The sequence below is a fragment of the Lepisosteus oculatus genome, chromosome 3, assembly GCF_040954835.1.
Source record: "Lepisosteus oculatus isolate fLepOcu1 chromosome 3, fLepOcu1.hap2, whole genome shotgun sequence".
Lineage (NCBI taxonomy): Eukaryota > Metazoa > Chordata > Actinopteri > Semionotiformes > Lepisosteidae > Lepisosteus > Lepisosteus oculatus.
This window is the reverse complement of record NC_090698.1, coordinates 37,535,471-37,555,997: the sequence shown is the minus strand read 5'-3', so window position 1 is coordinate 37,555,997 and position 20,527 is coordinate 37,535,471. Positions and strand designations below refer to the sequence as shown.

General features: G+C 38.5%; 1 protein-coding gene across 1 annotated transcript in view; it reads left to right on the top strand.

The window, feature by feature from the left end:
- Positions 1-10,134: 10,134 nt before the first annotated feature.
- prkg2 (protein kinase cGMP-dependent 2) overlaps positions 10,135-20,527 on the top strand; it is a 44,597-nt gene continuing 34,204 nt past the window's right edge. Inside the window, exons 1-3 of the mRNA XM_015364474.2 lie at positions 10,135-10,571; positions 12,685-13,215; positions 19,028-19,194. Coding sequence (XP_015219960.1) covers positions 10,531-10,571; positions 12,685-13,215; positions 19,028-19,194 — 739 coding nt within the window. The 5' untranslated portion in view covers positions 10,135-10,530. The remainder of the gene's footprint in view (positions 10,572-12,684; positions 13,216-19,027; positions 19,195-20,527) is intronic.

Here is a 20,527-nt window from a genome sequence, read left to right as displayed (position 1 = left end):
CTAGGAAAGTGAGGGAAAGCTAACCTGTCTACAAAAGAAAACCCAAAACACACGGTCTTCAGCGTCTTCAACACCCTAGCTCCACTGACTGCCCAAAACTATACAAGACAAACGGCACTCACCCGTACTAAACTATTGTTACTAATACAAGATCAGCTAAGTGTGTAGAATTTACCCAACTACCTAAACTAACCTTATACACATAAGTTCACACAAAAACACAAGTGAACTAGGAATACAAATAAGGGAAAACGAGAGTAATAAACAGGAACAGGGTACAAAAGAACACAAAAGTTGAATACATAACACGTTAGAGCAAGGTAATGGCGAAACAAGGATAAACACAAACGAAAGTACAAAGAAGACGAACAGAAACAAACAAAGGCCAAAGCTATAAGAAAACACACACACACAAAGCAAAACAACAAACCAACAAAGCCGAAGCAAAATCAGAAGCGATAACCAAAGCCAAGTGAAAGGCCACTCCTTCCTGAAAACCTGCATGTTATATACTGAATAAGATGCACTCTGAGAGGCTGATTGCTGATGATGTCATACTGAAAAAGTGGTGTAATGGTGGGCCAAAGGGGGAGGGAGAACAATCAAGGTCAGCAGTGTGGAACATAACAAATGCACATAGACCACACACTGGGACGTAACACACAGACTTCATTCGTTGATATTTGGCCTTTTTACATATGACACAGTTGTTCAAATACTGTTATAATGTTTTACAAGCTACAAAGAAAATAAAACCAGATTGCATTGTGTTTAATAGTTTACATGTTTAGTAATATTTGGTAATATGCATCTGTTTGGGAAAGACATGTCATTGCTATCAAGGTCTCTTAGCAGGTGCTACAGGAAAGGACAAGGTAAATCTTTTTAGGTAAAAAGGTAATTTTAAATAAAATTGAAAAAAATCATGTTACAATTCTCATCTTGAGCTAGTCACACAAATTGGTCATTTATAGGTTAGTTACTTACCATAGGATCAGAGAGCTCAAGGGTAACCATAACAAAAACAAAGATCCAAAAACATATTTTTTATACTATTTGGCTGTTCAGACATGTTGGCTATGTATGAAATAAAGATAGTTTGCTCGTATTCTTGGTAACAGTATTCTTGGTAACACTAGAGAAGAGTTTATTTTGCCAGAACAATTGTAGATTAGTAATGAGTGTTTATTTTTACTTAACATTCACAGATACTCATAGTCTCATACCCACTCTGACAGAAATGCTCACCTGAAGCACTTCCATCAGCCAGCAAGCCTCAACACAGCCTGTGGATTCATCATTTGTGTCATGATCATAAACCCCTCCTCTTAAGGACGCTCCAGCCCTTTCTCGTTTTCCTGATCTCCAGCTCCTGCCTCCAGGTCCTGCCACCCGTCCTATAAGAGCCAGACGTTCCTGCCAATCTGGGCTCAGCTTTGGAACTTGGACGCCTGGAAGCCTGCCTACCCGTGAGTCCAGGAGCGGCTCGACAGTATAGGCTATAATTATAATATAATACTGGGCTTCACAGCGGGTAACAATGCTGACTTGAAGCACAGGGGCTCTGGGTTCTATTGGAAGCAAATGGCACAAAAGAGCTCCCGATTCTCTACCAACCACAATAGATTGAGAACCACAATTTATAAGAATACTAATGTGTATCACTACATCAGGCAATCCCAGCGTGCTCAGGAGGCACAAGGGACCAGGTCCACAGCTCTAGGAAGGGTGGATAGAGGTGCCACAGTGACCCATCTATGGGACCTCCTTGGTCACATCACAGACATAGCTGCCATAGAAGACTCACCAATAGGGGAAACCACATTTGGTGTGAGCAGCTTTTACAACAAGCAGCATGTGGACTCCTTAGCAACAAACCTGAAGGCACATTAAACAATGTAAAAAATGTACCCACAATGCTGTGGGGAGAGCAAAAAATTGAACTTGACAAGTTAGGGTTAAGTGCACATGTTTAATTAATTTCTTCCCCACCTTATGGTAAAACTAGCTAACATTTTCAACGTGTGAGCAATAAAACATTCACATGTGCAGACAGTTGATATGTGGCTTAACTTAACATTCAGGTACAATAAGACCATAGAAAAAACTTAGAAGGATGTGAACATCTGAGAATCCTAGAGAGAGAACACCTGACTACAGAATCAGTCAAGGATTGCCAGAGCCAGTGTCAGGGAACCAATACGTGGAATAGGAGGATCCTTATGCGTGACCGGAATCCCACAGGACACAGAGTAGCAAAGGGACAATCCAAAAGACAAAATCCAAAGGCTGGGTCGATAAGGGAGGCAGAGGGTCCGGTAACGAGAGATATTCAAAACAATTCAAAGGCAAAATCCAGAAGGCGAGGTCAAGAGGCGGAAGCAGAAGATTCGTAACGGGAGATCAGTCAAAAGGTTAGGAAACGCGGACTGGAGAATACTAAGATAGGCTTCTCAAGACGGGAGGATTTGGACATGGCACAGATGGAACAGGCCTGCACGTACCCAGAAACATCAGTCCTCATAGAAGGCCACCAGAAATGTCTAGAGATGAATTCCAAGGTACGTTTGACACCGGGGTGACCTGCAAATAGTGAGTCATGACCCCAGCGAAGAACAGTGGAGCGTATGGTATCAGGAACAAAAAGTCTGTCTGGAGGACACTGGGGGGGAACGGTTTGGTTGTGAAGTGCACATTTGATTTGGTTCTCAAGGTCCCATCTAATAGCAGCCACAATTCTCTCAGGGGGTATAATAGGTTAAGGAGGGTCCATTTTAATATGGCTCACTATTCTGTCAGGGAACCAATACGTGGAATAGGAGGATCCTTATGTGTGACCGGAATCCCACAGGACACAGAGTAGTCCTTAGGGAATATCCAAAACAGGGTAAGTCCAAAACCAGGAGATCCATCAGAACAAAGAATTAAAAACCACGAAAGCCGGGTCGGAACCGGCGGACGTGGAACAGGAACGGGAACAGAAGTTAAAACCTTAACGGGACCAGACGCTTCCAGGTCCCGGACTCGCACGATATGGAAATCAGATGCAGAGCCCGGATGAGCGTCAGCGCCTGGCTTTTAAGGTGGGCTGGGAATGGGAAACAGGTGCAGAGAATAAAGTCTTAAGTGAAAGGGCAGGAGCACCCTTAAGGGGGGGAACTATAATGTGACAGCCAGTTGTTTTTCAATAGTTTGAAACACTACATATCTTGATTAGTAAGAACAGCACAGTTAAAACAAGTAAGATTCAGAAATCCGTCTCTAAGGAACTGGTAGGCTTTCAATACAGCAAGTCAGGCAAGGGAAGGGCTAGGGTAAGTTCACTTGTCAGAGGGCCCTGATTTGTAATGACCTTCTGTCATTTGGGGTTTAAAAGGGATGAAATCTCACTGAGGGAAGCCATCCTAGCTTCATCACGTTAGGCACTAGGTTTCTATGAAGATCAAGACAGGGAGAAAATAAAGTAGTAGCAGACTTGGTTGTTGCTATGTCAGGTATGTCAGTAAAACAGTTATGGTAGAGCTGGCCAGGACAAATGGGATCAACTTAGAGAGGGTTTACAACTGCTGTGACTGGCAGCTAAATAATGTATTTTATAAAGATAGATTTCATTATGCAACAAACACTGAAAACCCAAAATCCCTTATATGGCATAAATCTAAAGCCAATTTTAAATCCTGGCAGTTGTGAAAATACCAACCCAAAGTGATCTTGAGGCAGCCTTTGATAGATGTTAGTTTCCTTGTGGTCAAACTGTACTAGTTTATTTTCCTACAAACAACTAACACCTAACCTTATTTTTTAGCATATGTGTGAAGAAAGCAAGACACATTTCTGCAAAACAACCTACTTCTGCTACTGCATACAGTATATGATTTATCAAAACAATCTAATATTAGGTTACTTATTTAACTTTCAGGAAGCTTAATGACCTGGGCATCAACACCTCTCTATGCAGGTGGATTATGGATTTCCTGACTGGCAGACCACTGTGAGGGTCGATGGAAACCTTTCTTCCACGCTGACCGTCAATGTAGGTGCCCCTCAAGGATGTGTGCTTAGTCCCCTGCTGTTTTTCTTGTTTACCCACAACTGTGTGGCCAGACACAGCTCCAACTCCATCTAGAATATGCTGATGACACTACCATCATTAGCCAAATCACCGCTAATGATGAGACAGCCTACAGGCATAAGATCAGGAACCTAGTGGAGTGGTGCCTTAACAATCTCTCCCTCAACTTCAGCAAAACCAAAGAGCTGGTCATCAATTTTAAAAAGCAGGGTGGGGACCACATACCTATTCAAGTCAATGGAGTGGCTGTAGAGATGGTTAACATTATGATTTAAAGTGGTCCCAGCATGTAACTGGAGCTACAAAGAAGGCACAACAGTGAGTTGAAAAGGTTTGATCCATCTTCAACTGTTCTTAACACATTTTACACATGTGCTATTGAGAGTGCGCTACTGAACAAATACATTAAAAAATGTCCAATCCCTTCACACCCACACAAGCAGAGTACAATCACCAGTTGCATTGCGAGAGCTACCTGGCCCAACTTCTTCTGTGCAGGACTTGGCTAGCACTGGATGTCAAAAGGCTTGGAAACACACATTGGTGAATACTACAAGAGGCTTCTCAATAGTGAGTGTGGGAAGGTGTGTGAGGGGAGTATAAATACTGAAAGGAAAGTTGTGTGATTGGATGATTGGTTAGGGAGTGAGAATTTGAGGAATCTGGTGCATGTGAGAATGTGATGGGTTCAATCAGGGATGAGATCGTGAAGCAGTGGTTCTGGGAATGCAACGTTGTTTGCGAGGGAGAAAGTGGGGTGTGACAGGGATAGAACGGCGTTTCCGAGGAAGAGTGTCGGGCGTGACAGGGGCACTGGAAAAAACCTGACCCCACAGCAAGGGCTTAGGCCCTAGGCACTTTCACTCCGAAATGTGCAAAAAGAGGGGTGAATTACATTGAATTACATTGATTGACATGATGCACTTTAAACTATTCTAATGCTATTGCTGGAGTGAGTGACCATCACTTTGATACTTCTAGGTTCTGGAACAGCCGCTACATAGTGTATGATTATTGTGACCGACTCTAGGTGCTTCAAAACAAGCATGTTATTTCAGCTTGTTTTTCGGTAGTCACTTGTGTTTCCCTCCTTTTTAGGCCTTAAAAGCTTTGTAGGCCCTAGACACTGGTAGGAAATCCAGCACTGCCCAAAGCTGGGAAATGTAAGTCTATTCCCACTAGTTTCCTGCACCCTCAGTCTCACAGTCTAGGCACTGGAAGGGAAGCCTATTGGCCAGGAACACATTTGCAAGAAGACTGGAGCAGTATCCTTGACTGCTTTGACTCTTAGATGCAGAATGCATCAAAGTTCTGTGGTCTTGGAATGGCCTGGGAAGCAAAGGAACTCTTGGCATAGGTGTCCACCTACCAACAACTCGCCTTCAAGCAAATGTGTCTAGGTGGCATATATGTAGACAAGTCTCCCTGCTGAGTATTGTGTTCAACAAAACCAAAGTGCAAACACAAGAAGTACAGTTGTGCAATTGATCTCCTACCTGGGACCACTCCCCTGAGGATTCGAGTCATTGGTCTCTCTCTCAAAGAAACTGAAGTGATGAAGGAGTACGTTCAGGAGAATCTAAAGACAGGATTTATCTGTCCCTTCACTTCACCTGCAGTGGCTGGTTTCTTTTTTGTCCAGCAGAAAGACAGATCTCTCCACCCTTGTATCCTTAATAAAATCATCAAAATAAAACAGTACACTTTGCCACTGGAGAAGGCCAGTAAGGCCCGGGTCTTTACTAAGATTGACAACAGAGGTGCTTACAACTTGGTCTGCATTATGTGAACTTCAACACCAGCTCTGGGCATTACGAATATCTCATAATGCCATTTGGCCTGTATAATAGCCTGGTCATCTTCGAACACCTTATGAACGACATCCTTTGGGACTTTGCAAACATGTTCGTCACTGTCTACCTAGATGATATTCTGGTCTTCTTTAGAAACCTAAAAGAACATATTGGACACGTCTGGTACGTCTTATAATGCCTCAGAGAATACTGCTTCTATGCCAAGCGCGAGTTTCACTGGACAGAGGTATATACTGTCTTCCACAGGAACTCAGATGGATTCCAGTAAGCTTGCTTCAAAAATGGACTGGCTCAACCACACCACCATTAGGCAAATCCAGTGCTTTGTGGGGCTGACCAATTACTACTGCAACTGTATTTGGAACTTCAGCACAATGGTAGCTCAGATTATGGCCTTCACCAAAAAGGGACCAGGTTGGAGCTGTTGGATCTTCAGAGTGCAGAAGGCCTTAGAGGAGCCATTTCACCTCAACACTCATTCTCTACCATCTGGATCCCTCATACCCATATGAGGTCAAATTAGACACTAAGAAGTGGGAGTAGGGGCAGTCCTCTAGCAACTCATTAGCTCACAGTCCAGATTTCCTTCTTATCCTACAAATCGTTCTGGTGGAGTGCAGCTATGATGGTGACAATGAGGATCTTCTTGCAACAAAAATAGTCCTGGAAGAGTGGAAAAACTTTTTGGATGAAACACAAAAACCCTTTATGGTCTTCACCAACTATAAGAACTTGGAATACCTTAAGGCACCAAAAGACAAGCACAATAGGCCTCGCTGTCCTCCCAGTTTGATTTTTCTATCTCCTATTAGCCAGGAAGCAAGATTGTCAAAGCCAATGCCTTTTAAGAGACACATTAAGAGACCAGCCTCCCAAAAGTACCACTCCCATTATTCCAGAGGATTTAATTTTTGGGGTCATTTTAAGAGTTGGAAAGGGCAGTTTCGGCAGCTACAGCTAAAACCCCAGCTCCTCCACATGCTCTGCTGAGACAAACTTTTGTGTCCCCACAGGCCAGACCTGGGTGGGGCCCCACTTCAGTTAGAAGATAGAAGTGCACCCCGGTGCCCAAAGGTGCTTCTTGGAACTCTCTGGTAGACATTTCAGGTGAGCTTCCTGAGGGTGGATGTCAAAGAATATATAGTGGCCTGCTCAATGGGACTCTCTTCTTCTTTCGGCTGAGTTTTCCAAGACAACCTTCTTCAACACAATGACAGGTATGTCCCTGTCTGAACGCTAGTGTGGGTTCAAACCCCCTCTCCTCAGGTTGAACCAATACTCCATGGTTATCACTGCTACTGACAGGGCTTAACAAGATCTGGAGGGGGATTGGAGAACCATGAAAGCCAACCTCCTCAGTCACTCCTTCTCTCAGTCTCAGTCAATGCATATTGTTGTCCATCAAATAACTTCGCCATCACCTGTTATCAAGAAAGTTACCTCCAAGTTTCGTCGAGCCCTGTAAGATGAAGGAGCATGTGGACTCTATCTCCTACTGACTTGCCCTTCTCCAGCTTCGTCAGCAATCCATATTTTGCTTGTCAAACCCACACTGGGATCTCTAGCACCACCCAGGGTGCCCACTCTGGCTGTGAAGGGAGAGGAAGAACCCAAAGCACACTGGATCCTAGACTCCTGAAGGATACAGAACAGTCTACGATATCTGGTCCATTGAAGAAGTTGTGGTCCCGAGGAGTGCTCCTGGGCCCCATCCCTGAATGGCCCATGCCTTCCATATCTGGTTCCGCAGGAATCCAGAAGTCGCCCTTTAAGGGGGGATGGGGGCACTGTTATCCCTGGATGGGGCAGAACTTCCAGTCCACTGTTTCTACAGGGACAGTTTGCATTCGCATGAGGAGCTTGGCTCTTACAGCAACCTGAAGCTAATTACAGTAACAAACCCCACTTGCTACTCCCTTGGTGCTCTGTTATTCAAGCTACATTGACTCAAATTGTTCTCTTGTGCCATGGATTACCAAAACTTGCAAATTAGTTATCAGTTGCCTGCACTTCCTGTGGCAGATTCAGGTCATGAAATATTCCCTTGTGTGCTGATCCCGCCAGTTCTGTGTTTTTATTCCTTCAGCACCAGTACAGTGGCAGTCCTGTATCTCTGTATCATCACCCACTTTTTCATTGTTTCTGCCTTCATAACCTTACCTTAGTCACCCCAAGCCTACAACTCACTCGGATTTCTCTGCCAGCCCTTCTGCATCCTCCTGGACATGAAACCCTTTTCATCATCTCTGTCTCTTGCAGATGGATCATTTTTTCCCCTCAGCCACCCGCTGGCTTTTACACACCAAGAAGCAAAGTAAAAGATTTTTTAAAATAATGACAAAGTAGAATTTTCTTGTGTTATTTGTTAAATGAGGTTAGTTTTATCTACTATTAAGACTTTCAAGTATGTCTAAATATGTTAAACCCTAAGATCTTAAGGGGATGTACTTACTTTTTCACCACATTGTAGCTATATTCTTCCCTGAAGATAGTTTCTGTATATAATTCAATTCAACTCAATTTATTTTTTATATAGCGCCTTTCACAACAAGGTTGGCCCACAATGCAAGTGACCATACATTTTGTCAATACAGAAGAGAAGACCAGAAAACAACGGAGCAGAGGAACCAAAAACTCCTTAGTATTGAGAGAAAAAGCCTCTAGGGATCCGAGGTCAACTGGTTCCCCAATCCCTTTGGGCATGCTAACATTATATAATTAAAAAAAGGAAATAAATGAATGAGGGTATTAGTCCATCTATCCATCATGTCTTCTCTGTGTTGGTACTCCATGCAGATCTCTGTAGACCAGTAAATTCCTCCTAAACCATAGATATATCCACAATGTCCCTTTTGTATTCATGGCAGCATCCAACTCAGATTGTGCCCAGCCCAGGTGCCATCAGGACATGTGGGGAGGAGAATGGGATAGCTTGGTCAGCACAGATGCATCTGCCTGTACAGCAACACTAGCAGCCATGGTTGCATCAGGCTATAATGTAAGGTGTGAATAGGATAGGCTGATGTAGTAGGTTTTCAGTCTGGATTTGAATACTGAGATTGACTCGGCATCCCGAATATGGGGTGGGAGACTGTTCCATAAACTAGGGGCCCTGTAACTAAAGGCTTTTTAGTTACGCAACTGTTATTTTATATAAAGGTGTGATTGGTGCACTTGGGAGCACTGGTTTCAGTTAGGTGAGGAAGTTAATGTTGTGCATTTTCAAAATGCTTGCGAGATTTACAGGTATTCAAGGAAATTCCTTCTATGTTGAATTTGAACATACTTGTTTCAGCACATATCTGGTATGTTGCTTGGCTTGAAAAAGGCTGTCATGGTGACCTTAGTTATTGCTCTGAAAACCAGAAGATAATAAAGATAGAGGTTTGGATCATTAGGTTAAGCAGAGAGAGGAAGTGAATTATGTCAGCTTATAATAAATAAACATTTAAAAAGGTTTGAAGGTCAAACACATCCTTTTGAACAGGTATTTAGCTTTAGACAATAATGTCATCCTTCTCCCACTGAAAAAAAATATTGATTTCACTAACCTGTATATGATTATTTCTCAGTATCAATTACACTTGATGCAAATTGTTATTTGGACCCCTGCATGTTTTTGCAGTTACAAGACATTAGCTATTGAAATCAAGAAGGGAGGCAATATACTGTAACATCCCCAGGACCATTGATTTAGGAATCAAACACCAATTATGTACAGTATAGTGTTCCATTACATCAGTGTTGTAAGTGTTTTGTCATTTTACTTATTTGTGATAGAAGAGACTCATGCTTTACACTTATAATTTTATACTCTTATACTATTTATTTATTAGTAGTATAATAACAAACACAATCATGGTTATTTCCACGAATTTACAACAAATTTAGCTGTTTTTCCACAACATTGTTGAAAAATCAAGATAAACATCTTTAGTTCAGAAAAATGTGTCGCGGAATTACCTAATTTCATAAAACCATTTTTCATCCACTATTCCAACATATTCTTTTTGACTAATAACGAAATTCCATGAGCCAAATACTGACAGTTAAGGACGTACAGTTCAGTACTTACTTAAGCATAACAGATTACAGAGAAATGTATAATACAGTAATATAATGAGCTATCAGACTACGCTGAAGATCACAAGAAAAAGCGTTTTCTTCTTCTTTCTTTAATTCACGAGTAACAGGGTAACTTAGAAATGATGTATTTTATGTTTATAGCGACAGAGTAAGAATAACAAAATACTTCAATCCATTTCAAGCATACTGTAGTTAATGCTAAACATGACCACTTGCTCACCTCACGTGACACCCCAGGTCAAATTCTACTGTTAGATTTTCTCTTATACTATTGGATATTAACAAGCAAAAGGATCGCTGATACATCACTTGAAAAAAAATGCAAGAATTATGTTACGCTGATAACTGTGCAAATGGTCAGAGGGCTAAATACTAGCCTTATCTATTGTAGGTTGCCAAGAGAATCCAGCGAAATAGCGTGTCAGGCGACAGGATTTGTTTCATCTCAGAAAACACGGTCTGTTCTTGAAAAGAGCAAGACATCGTTTTTGTAAATTAAGGGAATCGATTTCACTGAGCTAGCGAAGTTTTTTTTTTGCTCGTATTATTTCGAAATATATGAATGCTTTTAAAAGCGGACTAGACGTCACTGAACTGTCGTAAGTAAAAACATTTTATTAAACAAAGTTTATCTAGCAGTGTTGTTGATTCAAATACTTTATTACTTTATTATGCATTGCAGTTGAATTTTTTTTCAAGAGTTTAAGTGCAGTGTTTTAAATTACGACAGGTGCAACAGGATCAGGATAATAAAAGCAGCATATCGACAAATGCGTTTGAAAAGACAACTATATGACAATATAAATATTGAATGTAACACAAGTCACAATTTAGTTTGTTTATTCAGTTAATTTTACTCGAGTAACAATTTTCATTCACTACTGTTCAGTACAATGATTTCATTATTACATAAACGACTTAATGTACTACTACGGTAAATTGATATAAGAAAAATAAATTCTAAAGTAGCCCAAGTTAGTTTTGACCATTTTGACAAGGCTTGATATCAGTTTCTAAATGTAAGACTAAATTCGAGAAAAAAAACAGGAATCTAGAAATAAAAATATGCATTAAAATATTGATTCCCGGAAAAACAACCCCTATTAGGCGTTCTGAAATGACAGAAAAAATTGAGCGAGTTCATTTTTGTTTTGTCAGACATGGTCTAACCATAGCCAAATAATGTTTGTGAAGGGATGATTGTGTTTTCAGTAATTGTTAAGTAAAAGGTCTTCTGTCGGTAAAGATTTTCAAGATGGTTTTAAAGTAGCGTTATTATTTCAGATACAGCGTTTAGTAAGACAAAAATAGCTTGGTACACTGACAGTAAAGATATATATATATATCTTTTCATCTGTACTCATTTAAAAAAATAAACGGTAGCTTGCATACATACCCAGTAAATTCCAATGAAATGTGTAATGAAAAAGAATATATGAGGAAAAAAATATACTGTGATAGTATTCAAGAAATCGTCTCTCATAAATGAGGATTAGTTTAAAAGCACATCATATTGGGAATATAGGATCTTAATGTGAGGTCTCTTTTTAAAAGTTCTGTGTGAACATAAATCTCCTGTTGTAAGAAACAGCCTGGCTCATTAGTTAATTATGACTGTACTTGATGAAAGTAGATCAGCCTTAGAAAGTAGATCAGAGTTTTGTGTCAGTCAAAGTGTGGTCTAGACTATATAGACATTATCAAGTGTCTTACAATGGTCATCAACATCCTTTAAATTATGATGTTTTTTCCAATTAAATAATATTGGCTTTAACATGATCTATTGGTAAGAATTAGCAATGACCAGTTATCAATTACAAGTCATACTGAAATATGTCTTTTTCAGTATCTTCCATGCTGAACTTCTAATTCATATCTAATAGTGAATTAGTGAAAGAAAGCATCATAAGACCCACAATACAGTTTAGTTTGCAGTAATAAATACTTAACCTGGTCCAGTTGTGTGATAGTAAATCCTCAATCATTTGTAATAGAATGTTAGTATACAAGATGCATGCTGTGGATAGTCAGAGTCCTGTATCAAAAAAGTATATCAAAGCAATTTGTTACAAACCAGTTGTACAAATTGTGGTAAGTACAAAAATGATAGAATTATTTTACAGTTGTTATTTTTCAAGTGGTTAAAAGTAGTGTTAAATGGATTTGAGAGAGGTACATATAATTCTGAAGTTTTCCTCCTTAGGATGACGTGGGGTGACGTCATCCTAAGTACCTGATACTGTCCTAACTGTTCCTAAGTCCAGATTCTTTTTAGTCAATAAGCAACCAATTCCGACCTCCTCACTAAAATGGTTTGCAAGAGAGTTGGTCTAAAAACAGATGGTAAGGAAATCAATATTTTCCTCAATTTTGAATACAACTAAACCAAACACCAGAAACATCAATTTTAAAAATGTTAATTTAGTCTTTTAGCTTATTTTCTGTACCCAGAATAACTAAATTCTAAACTAAAGCTGAGTTTCAGACATCCATCTATTAACAGGGCAGACATTTCAAGATGTATATTCTTTGTGCCTGAACTCAAAGGAAAACAGACTTCTATCAGAGGTGCTACAGATCAGAAAGTCTACCGCACTTAAAGCTTAAAATCTTTGTAGCAATATCCATATATACTTTATACTATGTACTTTTATCTTTAACATTTCTCTGCTCCTTACATGAAGTTAAAAATGATCTTGTACTTTTTTCCAGGTCCTCAAATAGAATGGGGAATGGATCAGTGAAACCAAAACAAATAAAGCAACCAGACAGGACTGTAGTGAGTCTTTCTCTTAATGGCAATGGAAACAAGCTGTTCAAAGATGCTGGTACTGGCCTTAATGTCAAGGGCACATCTGAAATCCTCAGATTTAAAGTTTCAGATCTCGAAAAGGAAAGCAAAAGAAAAGATGAAGAGCTTCGTGACAAGGATTACAAAATCAAAGGGCTTCAGGAGCAGCTTGTCAAGCAGACTACAGTTATTTCTGAGCTTACTGAGGAGCTACAAAACAAGTGCATACAGCTGAACAAGCTTCAGGATGTTGTAAAAACTCAAGGTGGTCAGAGCCTTCATCCCTCACCACTCAAAGTCAGATTCAGCCAGCATGTCAGTGATTTTTTCAGTCACACCCTGAACAAGAGGAAGGGTGCAAAAGAAGGAGTGTCAGCAGAGCCCACCTCCGCCTCCACTAGCAGATTTCCCAAGTTTTCTTTCGAGAAAGTCAGGGTTCGGAAAGATTCAAGGTAAGCTTACGCCCTTTTCTTCAGTACTATCTTTCATCTACTGGGTATAGCTGGGGTGTCAAACTATTCAAATCTATGTTCTTAAACACACGATTAAGATTTTTGCAGGTTTTAGGAAATGTTCATTTTTATTGGGAAATTTGTTCATAATGTTAACGAACTGTTCATTGAGAATTTAATACTGCTGTCTTTGACCTTTTCATATAGCTGATACATCCTTTGAAACTACAAAGAATGGAAACTCATTTGAGTCTAGGCCGCAGATTTTCCACTGAAGGCAAAAGACCTCTCTGTAGATCACAGCCATACCACCCTTGGATCTGATTCTGTCAGATCTCAGAAGATAGAAACAGCGGGATCTAATCTAATCAAATAGTATTTGGATTACATCTCTGGGTCAGGAAATCATACTGGGGACTTAATGGTGTCCATTGAGTCACATGTACTCTTCCTCTGAAACTCTTGACTTTTAGTAAGTGTCTCTTGACTTTTAGTATAATGGATATTTCAAGATTTAGTGCTATGAAAGATAGGTCATAGTCAAACACACTAAAGCAGTTATCAATATAAATGACTTTGTATCTACATATTATAATGCAGGGGTGCCCAACCAGTCGATTGATGTGGATTGTCAATGTTTGGCAAACAATAAATGGGCTATTTGACTATTTACTTTTTTTGATAGCCTAAAAATTCATTCAGATCTTTGGATGTAATGTTGTACATTTTACTGCCCTTGTGTGTGTTTAACCCTTGTCAAATGGGTTGTAAAAGTATTTTCCCTGAGTGCAGGCTGACACTGAAAAGAAGGCTACTGGAGCTCAATAAATAGTGTTGTGAGTGCTACCCAAGAATGTTCTCTTGGTTATTGCCGCTACAGTGCATAGTGAAGCGAAACAGTCAAGTTTGACTGCCTATTGATAGTTGTAGTGTTTGAGCAAAAATGATGAATCAAAGAGACCGAAAACGTACCGTTACCACAAGGAATGGGAGCATGATAATTTTTTGTACTTTCACATTCAAATCTGCAATGCTAGCATCTATGCAAAAAAGTGAAATATAGAACAACATTTCAAAACTGCACACAAAACGTATGTTGTGGACTTTCCCACTAAAAGTGAGTAATGGAAAAGAAAAGTGGAAAAATTAAAATCTCAACTAGTAGCAGTAGAGGCCTAATACAAGAGAGAAAGCGGCAGTCATTGCATCGTTCAGTATGTGCCACGTCCTGGCTAAACACAAAGTCATTCATGGAATAGAAAAGGCGTTTGCTGAGGCTACTGAGTTGCTGTTTTGAGATTTAAAAAAAACAATTTCAGTGAGGTTCAGACAGCTGTTGCCTGAAATCAAAGAATTTCCCAAGTCCTCAAAACATGGTGAATATGCCCAATTAGAGGATGACCAGATGCTACTGGATTTAACATTCCTCCCAGACTTGACTGAACTGCTGAATGAGCTGAATGTTGAGCTGCAGGGTAAAAATAAAAATGTAATTGAGTCAACAGCAGTGTCAACACGTTAAAAAAAATGATAAGTGTTCTCAAGTATGCTTCTCAGTGCCAATGCTCACATTAAGGTAGGATATTATTTTTTTCTAATATGGGGAACATTACTTGCATTTTAGTGATGGGTATCGTTATTGTACTGATGTGATCACAGTCTGTTTTTCCTATATCAGAGCTTCAAATTCACACTGGTAGATCTCGCTGGACTGGCAAATGAAAAGGTACAGTAGATCTTACATTAAAAAAGGTTGGGCACCCCTGTTATAATGTGAAATCGAGGAATTGTGTACTTAGTGGACAGTGAAGAAATAGGGCAGCTAGCTCCTGGGTTGCTATTATATCCTGTAATGATATGTACAAACTGGGAAAACTAATAGTAAAATACACATTGAATTTTTCTATACACATATATTAATGCACATGCAGAGAGTAAGTAGAATATGCATGTGAAAGACAAAGGCCATCATTTTTTAATTTCTGTGGTTATTCAAAAGCTAGCTAGAAGTTATTCAAAGCAAAAAATACTTTTAAATTAATCTAAAGAATGAAAAGGACAAATCACTTTTTTTATTTGTCCTGATTCCTTTCTTTTATTTCTGGAAGCCTCTGATAAAAACATTTTTTGTATCTATCTTCCTGGAGCGTGTAGTATGTCTTTTAAATAGTCTTTTGGGAAAACTCTGCAAATTGCAAGGCAGTGTGGCTGTGCAAGGTCAACAGCTGATACCACTATATTCCAGTTCTGTTGCTAGTGTCATTTTTCATAAGACCTTTATTTGTCTTTGTGACTGGAAGATATTTGGAAAATTTAAATAAGTGGTTACTAGTCTTTTCTATAGGTGAAACTGACCATCTGGATGTGTAACTCTAAGTCCTATTTTTGCTCAGTAAGGCATGGTTAAGACTGAATTCCATAGCTCACAGAGTAATTGGCATTTCTTTTCTTCATAAGAATTGAGATTCATCAATAGAGCAGGAGAACAGACACTACATGTTAACTTACACTGCTCTTTGAGAAAATAAAATGTTGTTTTTTAAGCGTATGTGGAATATACTGTACATCATACAAAGGATCCCTTAAATTATCAAAATAATATTTTGTTCCTTAGCAAGCGATGTTTTTAAATAAATAATTCCTAACCTGACCTTTTGATACCAGAAGTCCTTACTTTCTCTTTAAGAAGAAAGGGAAATTTCAAAGGGAAATAAAAAAATCATCCATCCATTTTCAAAATCACTTTACTCACATTCCAGGTATTGGGGAACACCAGAGTCTAACCCTGCAACCATACAGCCTGGACAGAATCCTAGTCCATCACAGGGTACATGTACACATACACTCTCACACCAGGGCCATGTTTTACAGGAGCCAATTAACCTACCAGTAGGTCTTATTCTGTGGGAGGAAACAAGAGTACCTAAAGCAATCCCTCATATGCATAGGAAGAGTATTCTAACTCCCTACAGTTAATACCCCAGGAACTGAATGCGGGACCCCAGCACTGCAAGGCAGCACTGTTAACCACTGATCCATTTTGCCACCCCAAGTTTAGTCTTTTATCTCAAATTTCCAACATATGAGGTAATCCCTGGAAGAAAAATGAGACAGCACAGGCAATCACTTGCCCCGACTTCCCAACCACTCCCAAGTGGTTAAAAAAGTAAAAGCACTTGTTTGCATTATGGCTTGAACTCCATTGTACAGACATTACTGATTTCAGTCTGGACTGTGTCATTATACAACGGTTCTTCAGGAATCCCCCTGGCATTGGGCTAATATGTGCATATGTGCATTTAAATATTCTGTACATGTACTGTCTGATACTGTATATACCCTTCTCTTGCTATACAGTAGTGAAGGAACTGCTATATCATCAGGCATGTGTGCAATTGGATTACTTTCAGGAAAGGTCTTGAGATTCCACAACGTGATACTAAAGTTGCTTTGAGCTTCCAAATTTGCTTGGAAAATAGACAGAAGAATAATTGTTATTTGAATAATTCTGTAATGTAAAGTTGGTTTTGCTTCAGATAATATTATACTCTGGTGTATTCCATCCGTTCATTCCTCAGTCCATTTATCTTGATGAGACCCACAGCCCTGTGGTTACAGTATTGTAACCACACTGTATCACTGTATTTATTATTAAGAATATCCAGTGGTTTCATGTAATATTTGTAAGTTGTTTAATTTTCTTTGATAATATAGTCAGGCAGCTTGAGCATCATTTAACTCCTCCAGGTCTATTAGTCTTTCGTTTAAAAGTTTGTTTTAAACTTTTTTTTACATGCTTTTTTTCATGTTTATGTTAATAGAAATGTTCACAGTATGTGATTATTATGGTTTGCCATATGCTTTTCAATCCATAAAAGAACCATGCTGGGATTCATTCTTCCTGCTTTAATGTCTCTGTCTGAAACGTATGCTTGATAATGTTTAAAATGAACGGTGTCAAGTATTTTGTAAGTGGCTAGTCATTCAAACAGAAAAAGCATGAAACTAACATTAAGTTAAGCAAATTAATATAATTGAAAGGCTTAAAAAGAACTGTTTTAATTATTAAGCATTTTAACCATGTGTTTACTTACTATTCACAGTCAATTTGAAATATAGCTTCATAGATTGTAGAGCTTTTAGTTTCTACATGTACAATGTACCTCCCATATTATTTACACTTACAATTCATTCAAACCATTTCATATTTGTATTTCCTTTTCTTTGCTGTATAATTCACGAAAATATATTATTTAAACTTTAAATATTTATTTAAACTTATACTGTGGAAACCCAGAAACTGATAAAATGATTATATAATAAAAATAGCTATATTCTTGAAATGTAAATTCTAAGCATTCAGCAATAATCCTTTGACAACTAGAGATCTTTGTAATTTCATTTTTTTCAGTTATTAAAAAAACAATATTTCTGTAATGTTTTAACATTTGGTCAAATGATTATATAGCTTTTCAAAACTGACTAGCTAATTTCTTAGTTGCACAAAATAATTCCTGTGAGGATTTAAATGATATATGAAGTTTTAAGACACTTCACTATTGTGAAATTACAGTATGTATTCAGGTATGTTATTGGATGGTTTAATCTAAAAGAAGAAAACAGTAGTAATCATCTGGTTAATGCATTCTTACAGATAGTGACAAGTAAAAGAAAATGCTTGGGTTATTACCGGTACCAATATGTTCATAACAAGGATTTTCCTGTCATGTAATATAATTTGGCTGACAGATTAGATAAAAATAAGTAGTTTAAAATTCAATTTCCCCTTTCATTTGAATGTGGAAATGCTCTGTAACCCCTGCCCTGTCCTTTGGCAAAGCAAGCTTGCAATCTGTTAAAATGGCCTTAGGGCACTGAACACATATGCACACAGAAAACCTCACATCTGTCTCTTACAATACATGTAAGCACACTTAAATGAAAACCTCCTTCAGATAGACAAATCTACTAGTAATCTTGCTAAAAAGCAAGATGCTGTAACTTGTAAGCAAACAATAAGTCCACAGTCTTATTTTAAAGATATAGTTAGGTTTGTGTATGGCCTATAGAATAGAAGAATGCAGATGAATTTTATTCACTGTGTATCAATAAACGTACCTCTCCTACAATGTTGGAGAATGCTGTTCAAACAGTCTTAAAGAAGCCAAAGATTTTTTCAGAAATGCTGTAGGGATTATGTTATAATTAATTTAATGGCTCCAGTAAACATTTAATCAAATCCAGTTTCTTTTGGGCAGATGTTTTTAGCTGTAACTTTATTGTTACCTGTGGACGAGTAATTTGAATGTACTGTCTTGCTGCAAAAGTCCAGATCTCTGTTCAGCAGTTCTAACTTTTTAAGTGATATATAACCCTTAACAATCTGAGTTAAATTCAAGATCCATAAAATGTCATAAACGCTATATCTTTACCTTTAACAACAATTGAGGGCAAGTTAGAATAGTAGGTAAGCCTCTGGTCTAGAAACTGGAGGTTTGTGAGTTTACGTCCCTGCTGCAATCCATCTGTTGTACCTTGGAAGAGGTACTTTACCCCTGGATGGAATAGATGGATCTAGATGGACTAGATGGATGAAGGAAGGAGATGCTTTTTCATGCTTTTCATACCATGGATAATATAAGCTGTGTCCCAATGAGCTCATGTAGCTGTGGTATGGAAATTATCTGTTTAATAACAGTTGGCTTTAGAGGTAGATGTTTTTTTAAGAGATTTGATATATACTGTATAACAGGAGTGATTTTATTTTTGTTTTGTTCCATTGGCACTCACAGTTATTTGTTGTGTTTGACAGTGTGAAGAAACTGATCACAGAAGCTCTCAATAAGAACCAGTTTCTTAAGAGGCTAGAGACGCAGCAAATCCGAGACATGGTGGAGTGCATGTATGAGAGAACCTACAACCAAGGAGAATATGTCATCAAGCAGGGGGAACCTGGCAATCATTTATTTGTTCTGGCAGGTACTGAAAACAATTAGAAAAATAATACAGGATATGGACAACTAAAAATGAAGACATATTACATATAAGGTATTACTATACACTATTACTACAGTTAACACTACATATAAAGATTCCCATTTTGGAATAGGTTAAAAGTTAATGGTAGCCCCTCATGATATCGCAGCAGGTATAATTAGGAGAGAACTGCAGGAAAGCTTTAATTGTTGTGTTGAACCAAGATTATAACCAATGAAAAAAGAATACAGCTTACAGAGTTTTCTGAAAACAAGAAACCAATAAAGTGTAGAAATTGTAATTATAATATAGTAACTGTTTTATCCTTTGAAGTTAGCAATGCACCAGAGTCTACTCTGGCCAGTCCAGGACACAATGCAGAGTGAAAACCTAGACAAAACCCCTGTTTCTTGCATGACACACACATTAAGCCTCACAAATATAGGTGTAGTAATTTAGAGATGCCAATTAATCTTTACAGCATGTCAACGGGATGTGGGAGGAAACCTTATCACCTGGGGAAAACTCATGCAGACACAATGTGAACATTTAAATACACACAGGTTTCTCAGCATGGTATTAAGGACCCAGGACCTGAGTGCTGTGAGGAAGCAATGCTATCTACTGCTCCACTTTGCTGCCCTGTACAAATTTTGTTTCATTTTCTAATTCTGAATGGTGTCAAATGCCTTTAATTTTGGAAAGGTCAGATAAGTTTCTGGTGATGTGGTGGCAAATCAATTAGCATTTCTGACTCAGAGCGCTGGGGCTCTGGGTTCAAGTCTGTGTGGAATTTGAATGTTCTCCCCATGTTTATGTGGGTTTTTTCCAGTTTATAGTCCCAAAACATACTGGTAGGTCAATTGGCCTCTGTAAAAATTGGCGCTGGTGTGAGTGTGTATGTGTTAATGTCAGTATGTGCCACACACAAGGAACTGAAGTGCATGCTTTTTTATGCTAAAAGATATATGTAAATATAATAATAATTTGGCTAAACTCCTAATATAATTTTTTAAAAATGTTTTCACCCTTGTTACAGGAATGTCTAAAATGAGTGTTATTATATACAGTATGTGTAATGGTTAAATGGCATGTGTTAAAATTTTTAGCACCTGGTCTTAAATTAATATTTAAAAGCTTTATTTTTGTGCATATTCTAGTGTTTATGTCCAAACATAAGCCAGCACAAAAGACGTCTTATTGCATGTAAGAAGATGAAAAGTGGTTCTGTGTTTATTTAAACAGACAGTTTAAATTTGTGCCATTGAATTAAACAATTGAAGACTTTAAGGGCGGTTAAATCAATAATGGAAGTAATCTTGTTTCGATTAGGCTT